Source organism: Balaenoptera physalus (assembly GCF_965194825.1).
Source record: "Balaenoptera physalus genome assembly, chromosome: 2".
In the NCBI taxonomy this organism is placed as follows: domain Eukaryota; kingdom Metazoa; phylum Chordata; class Mammalia; order Artiodactyla; family Balaenopteridae; genus Balaenoptera; species Balaenoptera physalus.
In genome coordinates, this window is record NC_138883.1 from 159,882,980 (window position 1) to 159,902,898 (window position 19,919).

The following is a 19,919-nucleotide window of genomic DNA, read 5'->3' on the forward strand; positions in this document are numbered from 1 at the left end:
GAGGCCGCGATGATGAGAGGCCCGCGCACCGTGATGAGGAGTGGCCCCCGCTTGCCGCAACTGGAGAAAGCCCTCGCACAGAAACGAAGACCCAACACAGCCATAAAATAAAAAAAAATAAAATAAAAAAAAATAGATAGATAGTGGGAAGCAGCCGCATAGCACAGGGAGATCAGCTCAAGTGCTTTGTGACCACCTAGAGGGGTGGGATAGGGAGGGTGGGAGGGAGGGAGATGCAAGAGGGAAGAGATATGGGAACATATATATATGTATAACTGATTCACTTTGTTATAAAGCAGAAACTAACACACCATTGTAAAGCAATTATACTCCAATAAAGATGTTAAAAAAAAAAAAACAGTGTGTCTTAGAGCCAATAATTCTCTCTATCCTGAGAAAACCAAGATACACACAAAAGTAACATAATAATGTTATTTATAGGGGTGCAAAATTAGAAATAACGTGTCAAACAACAGAATTAACACATTCATACAAAGGAAAATAGCCAGTTTTGTAAAAAATTAAATATTTAGAAAAGTATTTCATGTCAGGAAGAAATTTCATAATATATTCAGTAGAAGAAAAAATCCAGGTATAAAACTGCAAACACGTGAAGAAATTTTTTTTAAATAGAAGAACGTATATCAAAATGTTAACACATGACTCTCCGTGCATATGAAATATCAGTGATTTCTGTCTTCTTGGCATTTTTCAAAATTTCTGCCATGAACACTTCATTACTTTTAATAATAGTAAAATGGTTTTAAAAATATAAGAAAATGCTAACTATTAAGTTAGCATTGGGTAGCTATAAGATTGAAATGATAATGAATTTGCAAGTGCTTGAAAACAAAAAACTACCAAAAGCAAGATGCTGTATTATCTTATGGTTTATCAACAGGAAACAGATTTAATATAGATTTATTCATGTATATCTTCTCTATGATATTTAGACTCTAAAACAGAAGGAAAATGGGACGACTTGGGAGCATATTGATTCTAGCTGCCACCATCCGTAGAGTGGCATTGGCAAATGGTGACCTATTTTTTTCCTTTCCATATTCTAAACAAGGACAGACTCCTCAAAAGAAACCCGAAGTCCTTTAATCTAACTCGTTGCTAGATAAAGGATAAGGCATACTGCTCTCTTTACTGCTACCAAACTGGGTATCCAACTAGTATTTCCTCATGCCCACTATACAGAGAGAGCCATTCATAAAAGTCTTTGGGAAACAAGGCTAACACTATTTCAAAGCATATAAAGTAAATGAAATAAGTACGTAGATAAATAAACACTCTACTTGAAACGATCATTTTATACAATTAGAAATCTGAAAAGGAAAAGAAAGTAGATAATTTGGGACAAAGTTCAAAGAACAAAAAGAATCACATATGCCTTTATGGGTTGAGAATTAGGAAAAGTGAATAGTTGCATAATCAGTAGCACCTTTCAAATAATGCTCAAATACATAACAGCAATCGAATTCTCCAAAAGAGGATTTACCTTGGAGAAAGAAACCCTATTAATATGCTGGATGTAATATGAAAAAATAGTTTTAGAGGAAAAGGATCACCAATGCCTTTGCCATGAAAAGTGGTTTTTCAGATATGCAACATAGTACATTTATACAATCAGTATAACTGGTCACGGTAAGGGTCTCCTAATAAATAATCTCCTAATAAAATACCAGCTTCATAGGCTGAAACCATATGTCACTTTGAAATGACTACAATACAACATGCTAAGAACTATCAGCAAGCAAACCAGACTGGTAAGGCCCCACCCTGTTCCAGTTATTTCCACTGGCAAGGCTAGTCGGCTCCTACAGTCCTTTAGGGGAGCCATTCAAATGCTACCTCTTCTTCCAGAACAATCTCAGAAGGATACTGAGAAAGTAAAGTGACCAATCCTCCTGTAGCACGTTTCTCACATGTTCTCTAGTCTTTAGAAACAGAGACAACTCCCCCAGTGACTAGGATCTAAAATTTGGTGGGATACTTTCAAACTTCTAACTGGCACTCCCCTTATATAGTGTCAAGCCTGCACTGTCTTAGGAAATAGTGTTATTGAAAATATATACTGTATATGAGATGCTTTAATCAAAAGTAGGTTTTAAATTAGCAACCTAAAATTCTAAAATTAAGAGAGGCTGACAGGATTATATTTTTTCCATCATTATCATTTGCTTCAAGTTTTACATGACTGTTTTCCTCCAATTTGGGATTATTTAATGAAAGCAAGAAGTCAGTCACCCAGGTCTTACCTAACACTATTATGTAACACTCAACATCGAAAAACAGAAAGTATACAAAAGTAAATGCTAACTGAAAACATTATAAAGCAAATTCTAGAAACGATCTGCCAAATACCATCTTTATTTTCTCTCTGTAATTAATTGCTTACCTAGTTTTATTAAGAATTCTCGTTCCAAGTCGTGTACCTGCCTGATGGATTCTTCCAGAGAGTTACAGAGTTTGATCTTTGGTCTTAGCAGTTCTAGTGTGTCACTGATCATGTAATCTATGTCAATAGGAAATGGATGGTCTTTTGTCCAAACCTCCAAACTTTTCTTCCACCAAACATAACGCTGATAACAAATGAAAAATAAATTTAGCTATAAGAAATTAATAACAAAATATTTAAAATAATCTGTATCGTGACATCACCTAGTTATAACAACTAAGCTAAAGAGTTGTACAAGACACCTACCATTTTTATTAATGGTCAACAGCAATGATCCTAGCACATTTATTTCCCTCCATCTATATAGTTCCTAAGCCATCTGGTGACTTTAATTTAAATATATTTTTTATTGTTAACTGTCATGACCTTTTTTTAAAGGCAAGGAAAAATTATAAATAAATAAAACAGCAAATAAATTTTCAGGTACTGAAACCAGGCAGAAACTCCACTCCCAAATCCCAAATAGGGCTTAAATATTTAATTTTACAAAAACAACCAAATTCAAGGCAACGGTTTTGATAAATTATAATTATTTTCTCTATACTACTTGCTCTGATTTTTTTAAAGAGTCAAAAGTATCTGAAGATAGGGTTTTTGAATATATTAAAATCAGTAATCAACAAGCATTTATTGAACATCTACTGTGTATATGGCACCATTGAGATATTTTCCCTCGTCTCCTAGCTTGGCTCCTTCATTCTATTTTGTACTTGTAATTCTCAAGTTTAACTAAAAAGCACAACCCCTGAATTTACTTGTATACAAACAGGTGTTCCTCTGGGTGTTTAATCTTCCTGTCCAGTTTCTTCTAGGTCTTTGCTACTCAAAGTGTGGGAACTCAGAGCTTATTAGACATACAGAATCTGAGACGTCCCCTACCCTAGGGCCAACTGAATCACAGTGTGCATCTTAACAATATAGCCAGGTGATGTGTGTACACACTGAAGTTTAGAAGCACTGCTGCAGGTGAGCCTTTCTATCTGCCTTCCAATATGTAACTGGACACTGTGTTACAGGCAGCACACACTGACTGCATCTCCCAGGCCTCACTCACTTCTTACTCCCGTGCCCTAAGTATACCCCTGCTACACATTCCTGCTATTAATCAAAGTGGAAAATACTTTTGTCTCTTTCTACTCCTGAATATTTCTGAGTGGCTCTTTTCTCTCTGCCAGTGATGTCAGAGTGAGTGCAAATAAGAACACTCTTCTGAAAGGGATCCTGCTTTAGATGCTGATAGTGATAACTGATATTCTGCAGCAAAACTTTGGTTTTAAATACAGGCAGTCTCCAACTTAAGGCATTTCTTACATGCAACAGAGAATCTGAGTCTCAAATCTTCAACACCCCTTCCCCATTTTTGGCTCATCAATTCAGAAAACAGGAGAGTAACAAGTTACCCTCTAAAGCAGAGATAAAGTAATAGGAGAAGGTTACAAACAGCTCTTCCCCAAGAGTAGTTACCCCCACTTAACACCAGCTACTATGCGGATGTATTTTTGACACCTCAAAGTTGTAGTTTTAAATTTATTTTCTTTGTCAATGGGTAAATGAAAACAACATAACAGATTAGCTAGAAAGGAATGATCAAATAGAACTGAATGGTACCATTGGTACTTTCAGTAACATCTGGAGAATTTGATAGTGAGCTATTCCCCCTAACCAGTACTTGTAACATTGTATTTGATGGGAAATAATGATTAGGTTCCAGACAACCAAGCTACAGCTAACTTTTGGAACATGAACTGTAGAGAAGTTGTAGAACTGTCTCTGTATTTGTATCTGAATTTAATTTATACTGTACTTGCTCTAAACCACCAGTTTACAAAAGGAACTTAAGATACGGAAAGCACAACCCAAGAGTTTAGCAATGAATGAACAAATATTTCTTTCAGTGTTAATGATGGGTTTTTTTTTTAAATTTAGAAACAAGAATTTTAGATATAAAACCACAACACAGATGAGTGAGAATATTATCAAATGTATAAATACTACAAGTAATTTGATTCATGAATTACTGTACCAAATACAAAATAATCCATACTATACCAAATTTATAAACTGCACCAAAATAATTCCCAAAATTAATGATCAATTATAAAACTTAAAATGTAATCAGAATGTTTATGATAGAATTCATCATACATATATTTTTTAAATTTTTCTTTCCTTTTTATGGCCATGCCGTGTGGCATGCAGGATCTTAGTTCCCTGACCAGGGATCGAACCTGTGCCCCCTGCAGGAAGCACAGAGTCTTAACCACTGGACTGCCAGGGAAGTCCCCATATCATATATTTTAAAACCTCTAAAGCTAAGCATACTTGCAAGAAGAATAAATCTCACCTAACTATGAATATATCTTATACATAATATATGAATGCTACAGGGTTTCTTCTCTAATATTTTTGTAACACAAGCAATGCATTAAATGATGCCAACTGCTTATTTCAATTTATATACCTGAAAATACACAAGGAAGCAATCGAGTTTTCGTTTACTAGAACCTCTGTCAAAGTACTGGCCACAGGTATCCAAAATAGTGCACACTAGTCTAATCCTGAAAAGGTGCTCGGGAGGGTCCAGTGAACTTGGAGAGCCATCAGGGTTAACACCAAATGAAGTAAAAGAATAAAGAGTTCTAAAAATAACAGCCGATTCCACCATTCGGTAATTATAAAGTTCCCCTAAGAACTTGGCACTGCTGATACGTCTCTGATTAAATTTAGGTTGATTAACCTAAAGGGGGAAGAAAAAAAAAAGCAGATTTCCATTAAAGAATAGCAATGTGTTTGAGAAGAGGTAAAATTCCCCTATGTCACTTGACAACATCACTCACTGAACAGAGAAAAAATAATGGGTTCTTTTCTTCCTTTCTAATAGGTAGTCACTTCTGGGTGTCCTTTTTCTCTCTCTAAGAAATATCTACCATTAAAATGTTTTAATAAAAAGAACATGTTAAGTATTAAATTTAATATTAAGCTATTGTTAAATGAATTAATAGTTTATGAAACAGTTAAAATGTAATTCTCCCTATCAGCCCTCTGTAACTTATTTTCTCTGAAATCCATGAATTAAGGAAACAACAAGCATATAGAAAGAGGGAAATTCTTACAGAAATTCTTATCAAATGATTACCAATTCTCCTAATTAATAAATTTATGAATTCCTGTAACACGAATGACAATAGTAACCAGGAAATAATAAAAATTTACTATACTCTTCTAAAATAAGCTTAACTGGACTTGAAGAAAAGGCAAAAAATACTTCAGCATTAGCCTGAGAGAAGACTAGGAAATCTGACACAACAGGGTTTATTAAGAAATCACTATCTTCAAAAACGTAATAGTAAATGACACCATATGGGGAAAAGAGGGTTTTCAAATTCTTATTTTTCAGTAATAGGACTTTAAGGCTGTCTAAATTGTCCACAGATTCCAATTTGCTGCAGGTCTTTGTTACCTCCATTCCTAATCGAATATCTTCTAAAACTCCATCCACAACATGGATTCCAACATCCTCCTGGTAGAGCACTAGTCCTGCTAAGAGGTTGGCTACACAATGAATGCTGTTATATTTCACATTCCAGATGTTTATCATACAACAAATCACATAGTCTTTCACTTCTTGGTCCTGCCAAGGCAACTTTCGCATCTGTCTCAAAACCTAAATGAAGAGAATTTTGTTTAAATTACTAAGATAAGCACTAAGTAGTCCAAAATACCCTATAATACAAATATTTTATTATGATTGTACAGTCACAGAACTTTTGAAATGGAAAATACTTTAGAGATTCTCTATCAGCCTCTTCACTTTAGAGATAGGAAAAATAAGATTTTTCTAATTATTGGTAAAATTTATTCACATTTTCCCTTTATCTTTCCATAACGCCCTTAAATTTCCTAGAGTTTCCAGGACTTCAATCAAGCTAACAGTATACACTCATACTCAGGTCACTGAAAGAAATACCCAAGATTTAACAAAAATAATGTTTTCTTTTGTGCATGATTTGATGTAAATAACCTCAGACACTTCTTTTTATAAATGAAAAATTTCCAATAAGGAAATAAACCCAAGGTCAACTGGTTAAAAGATCCCTTAAGATGGAGGACACAGGACTTCCCTGGTGGTCCAGTGGTTAAGACTTTGCCTTCCAGTGCATGGGGTACAGGTTTGGTCGCTGGACGGGGAGCTAAGATCCCACATGCCTCGAGGCCAAAAAACCAAAACATAAAACAGAAGCAATATTGTAACAAATTCAATAAAGACTTAAAAAAAAAAATGGTCCACATCAAAAAAATCTTAAAAAAAAAAAAGATGGAGGACACAACAGCAAGACTGACATCACACAGTTTCCTTGGATGTAAAGGGGAGATGATAGGCACTTACTCCATAAGTCTGGTCTAAGGGTTAGACAAGTTAAAGTGCGTGAAGTACGTAGGAATGTGTCTGGCGCATTACAAGCACCCCGTAAAAGTTAGCTATTACTTTCAAAATCTCTACTGGTAATGAGATAATCAGCAGAGATCTAGTCATCATCAAGTTCTTTCCATTTTTATTCTGAAAGAAAATGGATACTGCTGGCAGAATGTAAAGCAGTCCTTTCATCTCTACTCTATACCCACAATCCACCTTTCAAGCACTAAATATGTTCTCATATCAGCTTCAATGGAAATGTTAATGTCATCTCAAATGCATAAGCATTCCATACTTTTCAAACTTTTAGCCAATTCTAAAACAGCTTTCAAATCCTGTTGTTTTAAACAACTACTGTCTCTGGATCCCTGAAGGTGGCTTCAATTTTCAAAGTTGCACTCATTCGTCATCACCTTCTACCCCGCCCACCCATGACACACGTATTATTCCATGCCTCTTATCCTCCCCATAGGTTTCCTCTGTCCGGACGTTAATTTGCTTCAATTTTTTTCCTGAAAAGAAAAAAGTACCATACCATGTTGTTTCAACTTGTAGAGTTGACCAAGAAATGTTTACTCAACATGTCTTACTTAAAAGTGAAGATTCTAACAAGGTAACTACAATAATTAAGGTAACAGGTTGGTGGTTCTTAACCTTTTCTGGAAATTGACCCCTGCTGAGAATCTAAAGAAAGCTACAGACCCTCTTCCGGAAAAATACAGACAGGCCCAGAGATTCAAAATCATTAAGTTCCAGAGGATCACGGGCCTCTTAAAGCCTACTTAAGGTTAAGAACCCCTGTACTGAAAGCAAAATATTTAAAGGCAAATTCATTACAGAACATCAGAGACAAAGTAATAGTTTCAAATATACACACAGCATCAACATCAAATTTAGAAGAATTACCATTTTAATTAGAATAAGAAGTTACTATCATAAAAGGAAAATAAAACATATGTCCCATACATGATGTATCATCGTATGAATTCCTTCTTGTGATGACTTGTATGGAATCAATCATAATGGAACTTGGGATCTAATCCTACCTCTCCTAAACTCCACTGCTGGGACTTTAACAACTCTGCTTCAATTTCTCCATTTACAAAATGTGAATAATGCAAACTACTTACATTTCCTAACTATACTTTGTGGGGCACTGAAGCAATTGATAAACAAGCTGATCTAGGAAAACTGAAATATATGTCCCTGACCTAAAACAATTTGGTGCAGGGCTAGAAGGAAAGTGCACTGCAATCAGTACTATTATCATTAGGACGAAAAAGAATTAATTTGGTTGAATGTTATATAAGCTTAGCACTACCACAAATCTCAAGTTGACTGCTGTTCTACGATTTCATTAAGATTTACCTTCTCAGTGGTAACCTTGGAGAGATCCTTGTACAAAAGTTTCCGGACATATTCCTGGAGAGGAGGACGTTTCTTTTTCACTGTTTTTTCAGCTGGAGGTGGGTTGCAGTAGTAATATGCATTCTCCACCATTGTGACATATCTTGCATCGAGATGCATGGCTTGTTTCTTTCTCATCATTTGTTCCTAAAATAAAAAGTCTAGTCAAAATACTTTCATTCTAAGGTTTCTTTCTTCCTAACTAAAGTTCTACTCTCAGTGATAAGATTTCAAGATAAAGGGCTAGAAAAGGGAAAAAACAATTACTAGGTATTTCTAAGAGTATGCAAGCATACTAATTGTTATATCACTAATCATGTTTTTAGAACAAATTAGTCCATAACTGCTTGGTCTTAGGCCTTGTCCAATAAAATACTCAGAGAACTCTGTTACAAATATAACTTGACTTATAACTCTGCCAAACTATATGAATTCTACGTAAAACAAGGCTTATATACGAGTGACTGAAATTAAGGACCAACAATATAAATAAAGGGGTGAATGCCTCTGGCTGGTCCACACACAACAGCTGAGAATAACTTTACTCTGAGAGCCTGCGCCATCCAATGTTGTACCCGGTAAATCTGACATATCTCTACAGACAAGAAAACTAAAAGCCCCCAGTGTCACAACTTGTCCACACGCCTCAGCATCAGCTCCAGGAGGTGATTAAAAACAGTCAATCATCATCTACTTCAGGATCCTCAACCTCAGCACCACTGCCGTTTTGGACGGGATAGTTCTTTGTCGGGGTGTGTGGGGGGAGGGTGCTCTGTGCACTGCAGGATGTTTTGCAGCAACGTTCACCTCTACCCACTAGACACCAGTTGAGAACCACGGACTGACCAGTTGAAGATCTTCAAACAGTACTCCTAGTTCTTAAAACAGCACCACACTAAGTATTAAGATTACTGAATTTATTCAGCCATTCAACATTTTACTTGGCACTTACTATGTGCCAGGCACTACGCTAGGTGCTGGAAGTCACCAGTGAACAAGACGGACATGGCTCCTACCTTCATGAAGCCTAAGAGTCTGGCGTAGGAAGACAGAATAAACAAGCCAACAAATAAACTAACAACCTTTTAAATACTAATTGTGAATAGTGTTATGAAGGAAAATAACAAGGCCCTAAGATGGAGAGTAATGAGAGCCCACTTTAGTCAGGGTGGCTTAGGGACAGCCTCTCTGCAAAAGTGACATTTGAGTTGTGCTCTGAAGGATGACAAAAGGTCGAGAAGAGACACAGAGAGAGCACCTGAGGCAGAAGCAACAGCAAGACGAGAGGCAATGAGGAGAGAAGGCTCTGTTACAGGAGCTACATGAAGGCCAGTGTGGCGCCAGCATGGAATGGCGTGAGATCAGCTCTAAGGAGTGAGGAGAGGCTCGGTGAGACCACATTCTGCAGACCGTGGTAACAATGCTGGATTTGAAGCCTGTAGAAAAGCACTGAAGAGCTTCAAGCAGGTGTCTGGACTGGGGTGGCAGGTGGTGGCGGGTGGAGGCAAGACTTCAAGCTTTGGAAAGAAGGCTGTGTCTGCAAGCTCAGGGAGGGCAGGGGCTGCAGCATGTTCACTGCTGTAAACCCAGCACGTAAAACAGTGCCTGGCCTAGCACATGGGAGGCTTGCAATTAATGTTTATTAATATACAAAGTAATGAATGAATTTTTTAAAACACATTCAAATCTTTCCCATGGTCTGCCTTTCCATACACGTAAAACCATCGTATACTGGGGGGAAATTCTGCTCTTTCATAAGTTCAATTATGGGTATACCAAGTTTCACAATTGTTTCTCTTGTCTATGAATCTGCTAAAGTACACAAGTTGTAGCCTAGCTCCTCTCCTGACATCTATTTTATAATTTGTGAATGCTTATTAAATGTTGACTCTTCCAGAGAGAACAGTTCCATGTTTAACAGGGCTAGAGATAATGACCTCACCCTGTAAGTTCTTTGGACAAAACATAATGCAACACTTAACTTTTCATTTGTACATACATAACAGTTTTAAACCAAGACTAGTTTCAACCTGTTATGTAGACCACTTTAGAACCTTTTCCCCCAACACACACACCAAACAACTTTCTTTTTTCTTTTTTGATGTAGACCAATTTTAAAGTCTTTATTGAATTTGTTACAATATATTGCTTCTGTTTTATATTTTGGTTGTTTTTGGTCTGGAGGCATGTGGGATCTTAGCTCCCACACCAGGGATGGAACCCACACCCCCTGCATTGGAAGGCGAAGTCTTAACCACTGGACCGCCCGGGAAGTCCCCACACCAAACTACTTTTAACATCAGCCAAGAATAATTTTAAATGCAAACCAGTTAAAAGGTTATATGTGTTCCCAAACAAATATGGATATATTTTAGATCATCCCATAAGCGTTCGTGTGCTTCAAACCAAACTCTCCATCTCTTCCCTCCTCCTACTCCCTCATCTCTGTGACTGGCACCATCATCCTCTCAGATGCTCATGCTGGAATCCGGGGTCTTATCTTAGGGCCCTTTCTCTTCCTCGTCCCTAGTATCTCACCATCACATCTCATCAGTTCTGCTTCCTAAAATTCTTCATACAGCCAGTTATTATTCCCCATCCCCCCATCCTTACCATTTCTTCATTGTTTTCCCCGTAGGTTTTGAAAACAGCCGTTTCACTGTTCTGTCTACCTCTGGCCTCAGCCACCTCAGTTATCTCCTCCACACCGATCTTTCTAAACCATAAATCTGATCATACCTATCCTACCTGCTTAACATCCTTCAATAGCTACTCTCTACCACTGCGGGAAAACCCTCGTTCCTTAGCACAGTGATCACACTCGGGGCTGTGCCTATGTCTCCAGTCTTACCTGCAGCCTCTTGACTCAGTGTATCTCTCTTCTCTGCCTTTGAGACTCAGGTTAGTCTCTAAAATAAACACCATTTTTTCCAGGAAACCTTTCCTGACATACCAAGACTAGATTAAGCGCCTCTTCTATCTATACACATAATACCCTATGCTGACCCACAGTATTATATTGCATCCCCCTCCCTGTGTTCCAATTGTCCATCTGTCTGAGTTATTAGACTGCAAATTCCATGAGGGCAGGAACTATCTTTCTCACTTTTACATCCCAAGGGTCTGACAGAAGAGTCAGACTCAATAAACACTCAATAAACACTGGGAAGCTGTTAGGGAAGATCTCTCCTGACTCATTCAGTCTGGCTTAAGTACTCCCTCCATGAGCCCATAAAATCCTCCGCATACCTCTCTCTGTTAAAGCACTTAAACGCTACACTGGAATTAGCACTAGATATGGACCACTTTGAGGATGGCAACTATGTTTCGTTTCCTTGTAGTAACCACCCCCAACCAGCCATAACATCCCTGCAGAACTGAGTTCAGTGCCTAACACATAGGAGGAGCCCCAAAAGCGTTATATGATAAACAAGGCTCCTATCCAGAAAGCAAGACAATCAATGATAAAGGCTAGCTGCTTTCGCTACAAGAGGGGGAAAGATCCGCTGAGCGAAGAAAACCAGACGGGCAGGAAGAACTTTGGTTTCCAGCAATGGGATAAGCATCCACACCACCACAACTAGTAAACTTTCCCTGGCAAAAAGTAAACATAGAGGGTTCAATATTACAAATAAAATACAGACATTTTTAAAACCTAAGCTTTCTTGGCATCTCTATTACATTTTCATATGCAGTGTCTCATTTAACCTTACCAGCTTGAGCCAAAGAGAAGGAAGAATTTTTTCTGTGTTACAATAAAAATTTGAACTTGGAATGACTATTATATGAATAAGCCTAGAGAGAATGTGGATATAAAGTCCATGTGATGGCCTTCACATTAATATTTTTGTTTACTAGAAATAAATTCCCATGTTTTTTTCATTTTAAATATTGCCAGAGAAGTATTCAAGCTTACAACTAGATTCTAAAAAATAACACACCTAGAGAAAACGACACAATCAACACGTCCGTAAAAGCAACACTGATGTAATGACAGTCTCTTCCCGGGGAGTCCTAAACCAGGGCTAACACTGACACCCTCCCCCACCACACTCTCTCCCCTGCAAAGGCTGCAGTCGAATGCATGGGTATTACCAATAAGCGTATTAACTTAATTGCTTAATAAACTTGATGGCCATGCTGGCATCCTAATTAGCTTAAGAAATATCTTCTCCCCCAAGTTAATTTTTCAAGCTTATGTTCTATGTTTTCCAATTTAAAAAATTTAAGCTTTATAATTTATGTGCTTATGGCACAGTAACGATGTACCAAGAACACCCACAAAGAGGGCTCTAACACAATAGTATTTAGAGTACCTGCTCCTCTGCATCATTTGTAAAAAGTTATCTGGAGCTGAATTTAATCCCCCTTTACAATAGTGTGAACTCACTGGAAGTCAAATGAGAAAAATTCCTACAGCTCTCCAGGAATGGCTGGAGTTCTAGTTTAGGTAGAAGTGTTTAAATGGCAGAGCAAGATAAAAGGCACTCATCAAAATTTTTAACCCCTGGAGTAAATCAAGAACCTCAACCTCTTGCTAGGATCCTCAAGCCCTTACCAAAAGTACACTGGTCCTCAGGTGAGATTCTGGAGATCTGAAAAGAAATCTTCCACATGTTTCTAGTAGGGTACATGCCATTTCAATATGGTGATGGGAAAAGTCTGATAGAAGCATCTGTAAAAATAATAATGATGAAAAACCACAAAGACAACATTTCAATCCTATTAGAGAAAGAAAATATTATGCACCTCATGTGTGCAACAAGTTTTAAAATGTCACTGTAAAAAGAAGAAAAGCTAAACACAATATTGTAAATCAACTACAATTCAATTAAAAAAAAAAACCCAGTCTACTTTAGATGCCAAGCTTCATCACTGGGTATCTTTGTGTTAGGCCATAGAATTTTATCTAAAAACTTCAGGATATTTAATGTCGTTCCTTTTAGATAGATATATGAAAACTAATTTATCAAAGCCCGTTTTATATTTATCAGGAGATGCTATGTATTTAAGCAAATGCCACAGACATAGCTAACATTTTCTAAATAGCTTTTTGGTTTTGGTTTATATGACATTTACCTTTAAACTTCTGACAACAAAAGCCTTACTGTATGAAATTTACAAACACATTACCACATTTTACTATTTATCCCCCCAATATTTTTCTGTGCACATTTTCTAAGCCAAAAAAGATTTACACATATCATTTAATAATTTGGTTTTCTTGGGCTAACATGAGTATTTTTCCACGTCCTTATTATCCTTCTATGGCATGATTTAAAGGGTGCATAGTACTTATAATATGAACTATACTAAAACTTAACTGATTCTTATTTATGGGACATCCAAATTGTTTACAATTTTTTGCTACTATAAACAATGGTGTGACATTCTTGCAGATAAATTTGTGCACGTTTATGATTATTTCCTTAAAACAAATGTACAGAAATGAACCTGTGTCAAATAAATGTATATTTTTCCTATATATATCAGTAATTAATATAAAGAAATATACTAATATGTCTAAGTTGTTCATGGCATGACTCCTTTCAATGACAGCGTTGAAAAAACTTTCACAACCTCTCTTAAAGTGCTGTCCAAAGTTCCCCTAACGTACTTTGTAGTCTCCTGAGATGCTCCAAGTAGGTTTAGGAGACTTAACCCCTTGAATATTTATGACGATTATTAATATTTTAAATACTCTTAAGAAATCATGCAGTAAAGAAAGTTGTTTAACTCAGGGTTTTCCAAATGTATTTGAACCCATGAGAACCATTTTGTGTGACATACCTAGTGATATCTTAAAGAAATCAACCTGATAAAAAATTTGTTATTGTTAGTAATGACCAATTCCAAATGTAGAAGAATTATTTCATCTATGCTGCATCAGCTTTACCACACGAAACTAGTTACTAATGAATTTCTACCTTAATTCTATTGTGGACAAAAAAAAATAATCTGAATAATTTCAATTTTTTTGAACTTGCTGAGACCTTCTTTTTGGTTGATTTTGGTAAATCATCCATGTGCATTTGAAGAGGTTATAAATTCTGATCCTGTTGGGTATAGTGTCAATTAGATTAAGGTTGTTAACTGTGTTGTTCAATCCTGAATACACTTACTAATGTTGTCTGCCAATGCTTTCAGCTACTAAAAGGTGTTTTCAAGTCTCTCACTGTAATTGTGGATTTACTTCTCTTTCCTTGTCGATTTTTTGCTTTATGTATTCTAAAAATACAGTACTGGATGCATACTGATTCAGGAAGGTAACACACTTTCCTATTCAAAGGACCTCATCATCATTATGAACTATGTTTCTTTATTTCTAATAATGCTTTGTGCCTTAAAGCCTACTTTGTCTGATAATAATAAAACCAGGTGCTTTTATTTATTTATTTATTTTTAGTGCTTCCATGGTCTATTTCCCCCATCTTTTTATTTTAGGCTTCCTGGTGTTAATATTTAAGGGCATCTTCCTTGTAGTCAGCATATAATGTTGTTGTTTTAATCAAGTCTTACATTTGTAAGGCTTTTACTTAATGTATTTTGTCCTTCTACATTTCATGCAATTACTATTATACTTGTATTTGTATCTACCATCTTATTATTTGTTCTCTATTTTGTTCATCTGTTTATTGTTCCTTTTTACTCCTTGTCTTCCTGTAGATTAATCAAATATTTCTTAATTACATCATTTCCCAGCATTTATAAACTGAAGCATTAAAACTTTAGATGTGTCTATTAAAAAATATTTCAAATGATTCACCACTAACCTTCAAACAATGCAGTGTATCATTTTTTGTGAACATCTTAAACTTAGTGAGTTCTCCAATAAAACGAACAGTTTTGTTCTTTGTTTCAATATTGATCTGGTCCTTTTTTCGTACCTACAAATTAAGAGAAGAGACATTGCTTAAATAATTAACACTTTGAAATCTGTGATAAGAATTGTTATTTTAATAAGACTGAATTCACTCTAGATATTTTAAATAAATTTGGGCATAATTTCTTGCCATATTCAAATTATCTTAAGTTAAAGCAAAATAAGCTCTGTGGAACACCAGTGCCAGGACATGCTTTGCAAAACTGTTTCATGGTCAAATAATTTGGGGAAACGATGCATTTCATCAGCCTTAAGAGGCTCTCAAATAAAGAAACCTGTTTAACTTAATTTAATTCAATGTTTCTCAAATTTATTTGGCAATATAAACCCCTCTTTTGAAATGGTAACAACGACTAGTTTGTTAAATTAATATTATAAGGAATACACTTTAGGAAATGCTGCTTTAAAAACAATAAACACCAAGAGCTCACTTAAGCAAAAATATTAAGGCTCAGTTAGTGTATTATAATTATGAACTATATACATTTTTTATTGTACAATGAAATTTCCAATACAATCACTATTTTTTATCAACAGTCACAGTCGTATATCAAAGTTCAAATCCTTTGCAAATATAAGCCCTCTACTTAGGCACACATTTCAAGCAATATTGAACATAACAAAATCCTATTACAACAGTACCATGTGAACAGACACGTCACGATAAATGTAATTGGATTTAACCTCAGAATTACATTTTCACCAGAAAACCAAACCTGTAGTCTAGAAGCCTTTTCTGTGAAAAACAATAACAATAATACGGTAGTGCTTTGAACTAGTTTAGTGTTCCTTATTTTTTCAGAGTACTATCCTATCTTATTTGTTCCACATAACAACACCCTGAGAAAGGAGCAAAAGCTGTATAATTCTGATTTAATAGTTAAAACAACAACAGTAGAAGAACACAAAGCTGTCAAATGACCCGACCAAGGATCAGTACCAAAACCCCAGACTCCAGACTTGTACTTGAGAATTCCACTGCTCTATCATGTGCTGGGATTCAAAATAAGTCCAAACCTCACCCGCACCTGGACAATTAGTAACAATCTTTTACATAAGTATTAAACTTCTACATAGACAGCTTACAATTAATGGAATTTATCATCTTCCTTTTTAAGGACCTACTTTCTATAGCAAACAGAGGTAGGTGTTTAGACTTTTTAGATCTTCAGTGATAATTTTTGAACAAAACCATGCTTACTCACTTAAATCAGAGGAAATTAGAAACTCACTATAACTATATTTAATCTAAAGCATCAATAAAACTGCAACTAAAAATAAAATCACAAAAACTCAACTTACAGAACTTTAATCACGTCATTCAAGCATACAAAATAGCTTTGAGATTAGAGACAAATAGAAAAAACTAGAACTAGACTCTACTTTAATTAGTCTATTAAGCAAAGTAATATTGAATAAATTTGACTATTTATTCTAGCCTTGCAATTTAGCCTTCATAAAGGTGTTTTCACAAATAGGTGTTTGATAAGTACTGCATACAAAAAGCTCCTCTTGGGACTTCCCTGGTGGCACAGTGGTTAAGAATCTGCCTGCCAATGCAGGGGACACGGGTTCGAGCCCTGGTCCGGGAAGATCCCACATGCCGAGGAGCAACTAAGACCATGCGCCACAACTACTGAGCCTGCAATCTAGAGCCCACAAGCCACAACTACTGAAGCCCGCACGCCTAGAGCCCATGCTCCACAACAAGAGAAGCCACCGCAATGAGAAGCCCACGCACCACAACGAAGAGTAGACCCCGCTCGCCGCAACTAGAGAAAGCCCGCGTGCAGCAACGAAGATCCAAGGCACCCAAAAATAAATAAATAAATTTATATATTAAAAAAAAAGCTCCTCTTTTAATTTATCTTATTTTGTGAACTCCGAGGCAAGTTTCACCTACACTCTAGATTAAGAGGGTAGACTCTGGACCAGATCTGCTAGGTTTAATTCCCAGCTTTATCACTTACTGTTACTTAAACTCTGTGCCTCAATTTCCTCATCTGTAAAATGGAACTAATGAAAGTAACCTATATCATACAGTTATGAGTCTTAATTAAGTGAACTGATACATACAAAGCACAATCAATAGTGACTTAGACCACGAAGAGTTCACTAAGTATTAGCCATTATTAATATTATCCACATTTGTACATTGTATCACTAATACATTGACACAAAATCAGTGTTCACTGAGTGAACAAATTAATGAAAATGCTTAATGTTTATATACATATTGCAGTGACGTGAAAGACTAAAAGATCTACAGTCACAACACCTGAGGTCCTGTGGTCATTTCATGCCATTTGGGGTTGGGGTAGGGGTATATAATCTTGAACAATTCATATAAAACTCCCTGAACCTACTGGCTCACTTGGTAAAATAAGGATTAAAAACAAGGATGATGATGATGGGGCAGTAATGATGATAACTATACTTCACTTGATACTAAGCAATTAACGTCTAGGACAAAAGAGTATACAAACTTTAAAATGATGCTTGAGAAGTGTTTTAAATGATGCTGTAAAATACTTCTGAGTGAGAAATAAAAGTGGGAAATTGTACATAAAATACAAAAGCATCCATCAAAAACTACAGAAGAAAAAAAGTAAAGAAAACATACTAAAATATTAACAAGGTTTGCTTTAAGTGATGATATTATGAGGTTCCCCCTCCTTTCTTTCTTCTTTATATATTTTCTAAATCACCCACACTGAGCATGTATTTCTTTTACAGTTAAAGAAATGTAGAAATAGAAAAAGTATAAAGAAGCATTTGAAAAATGATATACTGAAGGCTGAATCTTTAGAGGGAGTAGGGCTGGGAAATACATATACATGTTTTTAAAAATCTCCCTGGGTGATTCTGGATGCACAAGCTCTTAACAACTGTGCTGTGGAGATCATACAATTTAAGTATTACTGAGCATCACAGTTTACAAAACACATAACATAGTGTATCATTCACAATTATTCCTAAATATTATTGAGGTTAAGGAGGTACAATCTAACTAACATGACAAGATTGTAGAATTTTTAAATGAAGTATTAGAAATCAATTATCTCACTCCCTCATTTTCAGATGAAAAAAACTGAAGGCTTTTCAAAAGACTGTGACATAAAAAACAGACTTATTCTGACGTCTCATTTAATACTGTCCAATCTCATTTGTTGACTCTTTAGGATCAAATGGTATGTCAAACACTTCTGTAAAAGTAAATACAGATAAATTAACAGTGTAAAATTTTCTATATATTTTTAGTTCAATAATGTCTCAGATTTTACTTACATAATCAAATTTAGCAAAAATGCTGCTTACAACTCATTTATTAATAACAGCTGGAATTGAGATTACTCAAATAACTAAATTCATACACATTAATAAAAACTCTTCAGATATGTCAAGATACAAAAGTAAAAATTTCCAAGGCCTATCATTCATTATTCCTCTGGAGGAAGAACCCTTTGCCCCAAACCGGCCCCTCTATAACTTCACCCAAATATTATATTTTCTGTCCTCCATAATTTGTTCATTTTGTTTTACATAAACATTCAATCATTCAACTAATTTTTTGGAAAATCCACTACACTCTAAACACTAAGTAGGCACTGGGTTTATAAATAAGTAAATTTGCCTTCAAAGAAACTTATTTATTTTATTCTAGGGACCACTGATCTCCAAATAGGGAGGGCAAGACTCTTGATCTACTGGGGTGTGGGGAAAAAGAAATGTTGAAACATCTATTTATGTTTTTGTTTTTTATCTCATACTTTTAAAGTTATTTTTGTATGTTTTATGATATACATAAAATATCTGGTAGAATTACAAATGCATATAATTTATACATAAATATGCCTATACTGGGATATGTGGTCAACTTATTTTACCAACAGAGAGGCTTGATCAAAAAAGTTAGAAGATCACTGATTTCAAAAATGTCCATCAGTGAGGGTGATATGGCTATATTTAAATAAAAGTTGTCTTCTCCATTATTAAAGAAGTAGGCCTTGCTAAAAATGTGGAGGACACAGAAAACTAGAAAGGAAAAAAATTTCGCATAACCCCACTATCCAAAGACAGCCACTGGTAGCATACTGATATACAATTTTTTCTAGTCTTTACTTGCCAAGAATTTTAACATAACTATAAATTTATTATGTGTAAGATTTTAGAGCTTGCTTATTTTCCCCTTAAAAAAAGCACTTTCATAGAGAATGGACTTGAGGACACAGGGAGGGGGAAGGGTCAGCTGGGATGAAGTGAGAGAGTGGCATGGACATATATACACTACCAAATGTAAAATAGCTAGCTAGTGGGAAGCAGCTGCATAGCACAGGGAGATCAGCTCAGTGCTTTCTGACCACCTAGAGGGGTGGGATAGGAAGGATGGGGGGAGACGCAAGAGGGAGGAGATATGGGGATATATGTATATGTGTAGCTGATTCTCTTTGTTATAAAGCAGAAACTAACATACCACTGTAAAGCAATTATACTCCAATAAAAATGTTTAAAAAAAAAAGCACTTTCTCTGTGATTTGAAAACTTTTTGGTAAACAAGACTTTCAATGGTTCTATATCATTTCAGCATTATGATTATATGACCATTTTCTTAATCCATTGTTGGACTTCTAGATTAGTTTCCTTTTTTTCCCTATTACAATTCATGATGTGAATAAAGCTTTCTGGGGTACTTAGAATTGTTTACTTGGGACAGATTCCCAGAGTTGTCCACTGTATGAATTGCCTCTAAG

General features: G+C 35.7%; 1 protein-coding gene across 3 annotated transcripts in view; it reads right to left on the minus strand.

Moving 5' to 3' along the window:
* Positions 1-19,919, minus strand: part of UPF2 (UPF2 regulator of nonsense mediated mRNA decay) — a gene marked incomplete at its 3' end in the record, with an annotated part of 110,474 nt that overhangs the window by 45,695 nt on the left and 44,860 nt on the right. For all 3 annotated transcript variants that reach the window (XR_014260522.1, XM_082449640.1, XM_082449641.1), the window contains exons 10-15: positions 15,059-15,172; positions 12,844-12,960; positions 8,247-8,432; positions 5,925-6,128; positions 4,926-5,201; positions 2,405-2,588 (exon numbers count right to left, since the gene is read on the minus strand). Coding sequence is in view for 2 of the 3 variants with exons in the window: in XM_082449640.1 (XP_082305766.1) it covers positions 2,405-2,588; positions 4,926-5,201; positions 5,925-6,128; positions 8,247-8,432; positions 12,844-12,960; positions 15,059-15,172 (1,081 nt within the window). The remainder of the gene's footprint in view (positions 1-2,404; positions 2,589-4,925; positions 5,202-5,924; positions 6,129-8,246; positions 8,433-12,843; positions 12,961-15,058; positions 15,173-19,919) is intronic.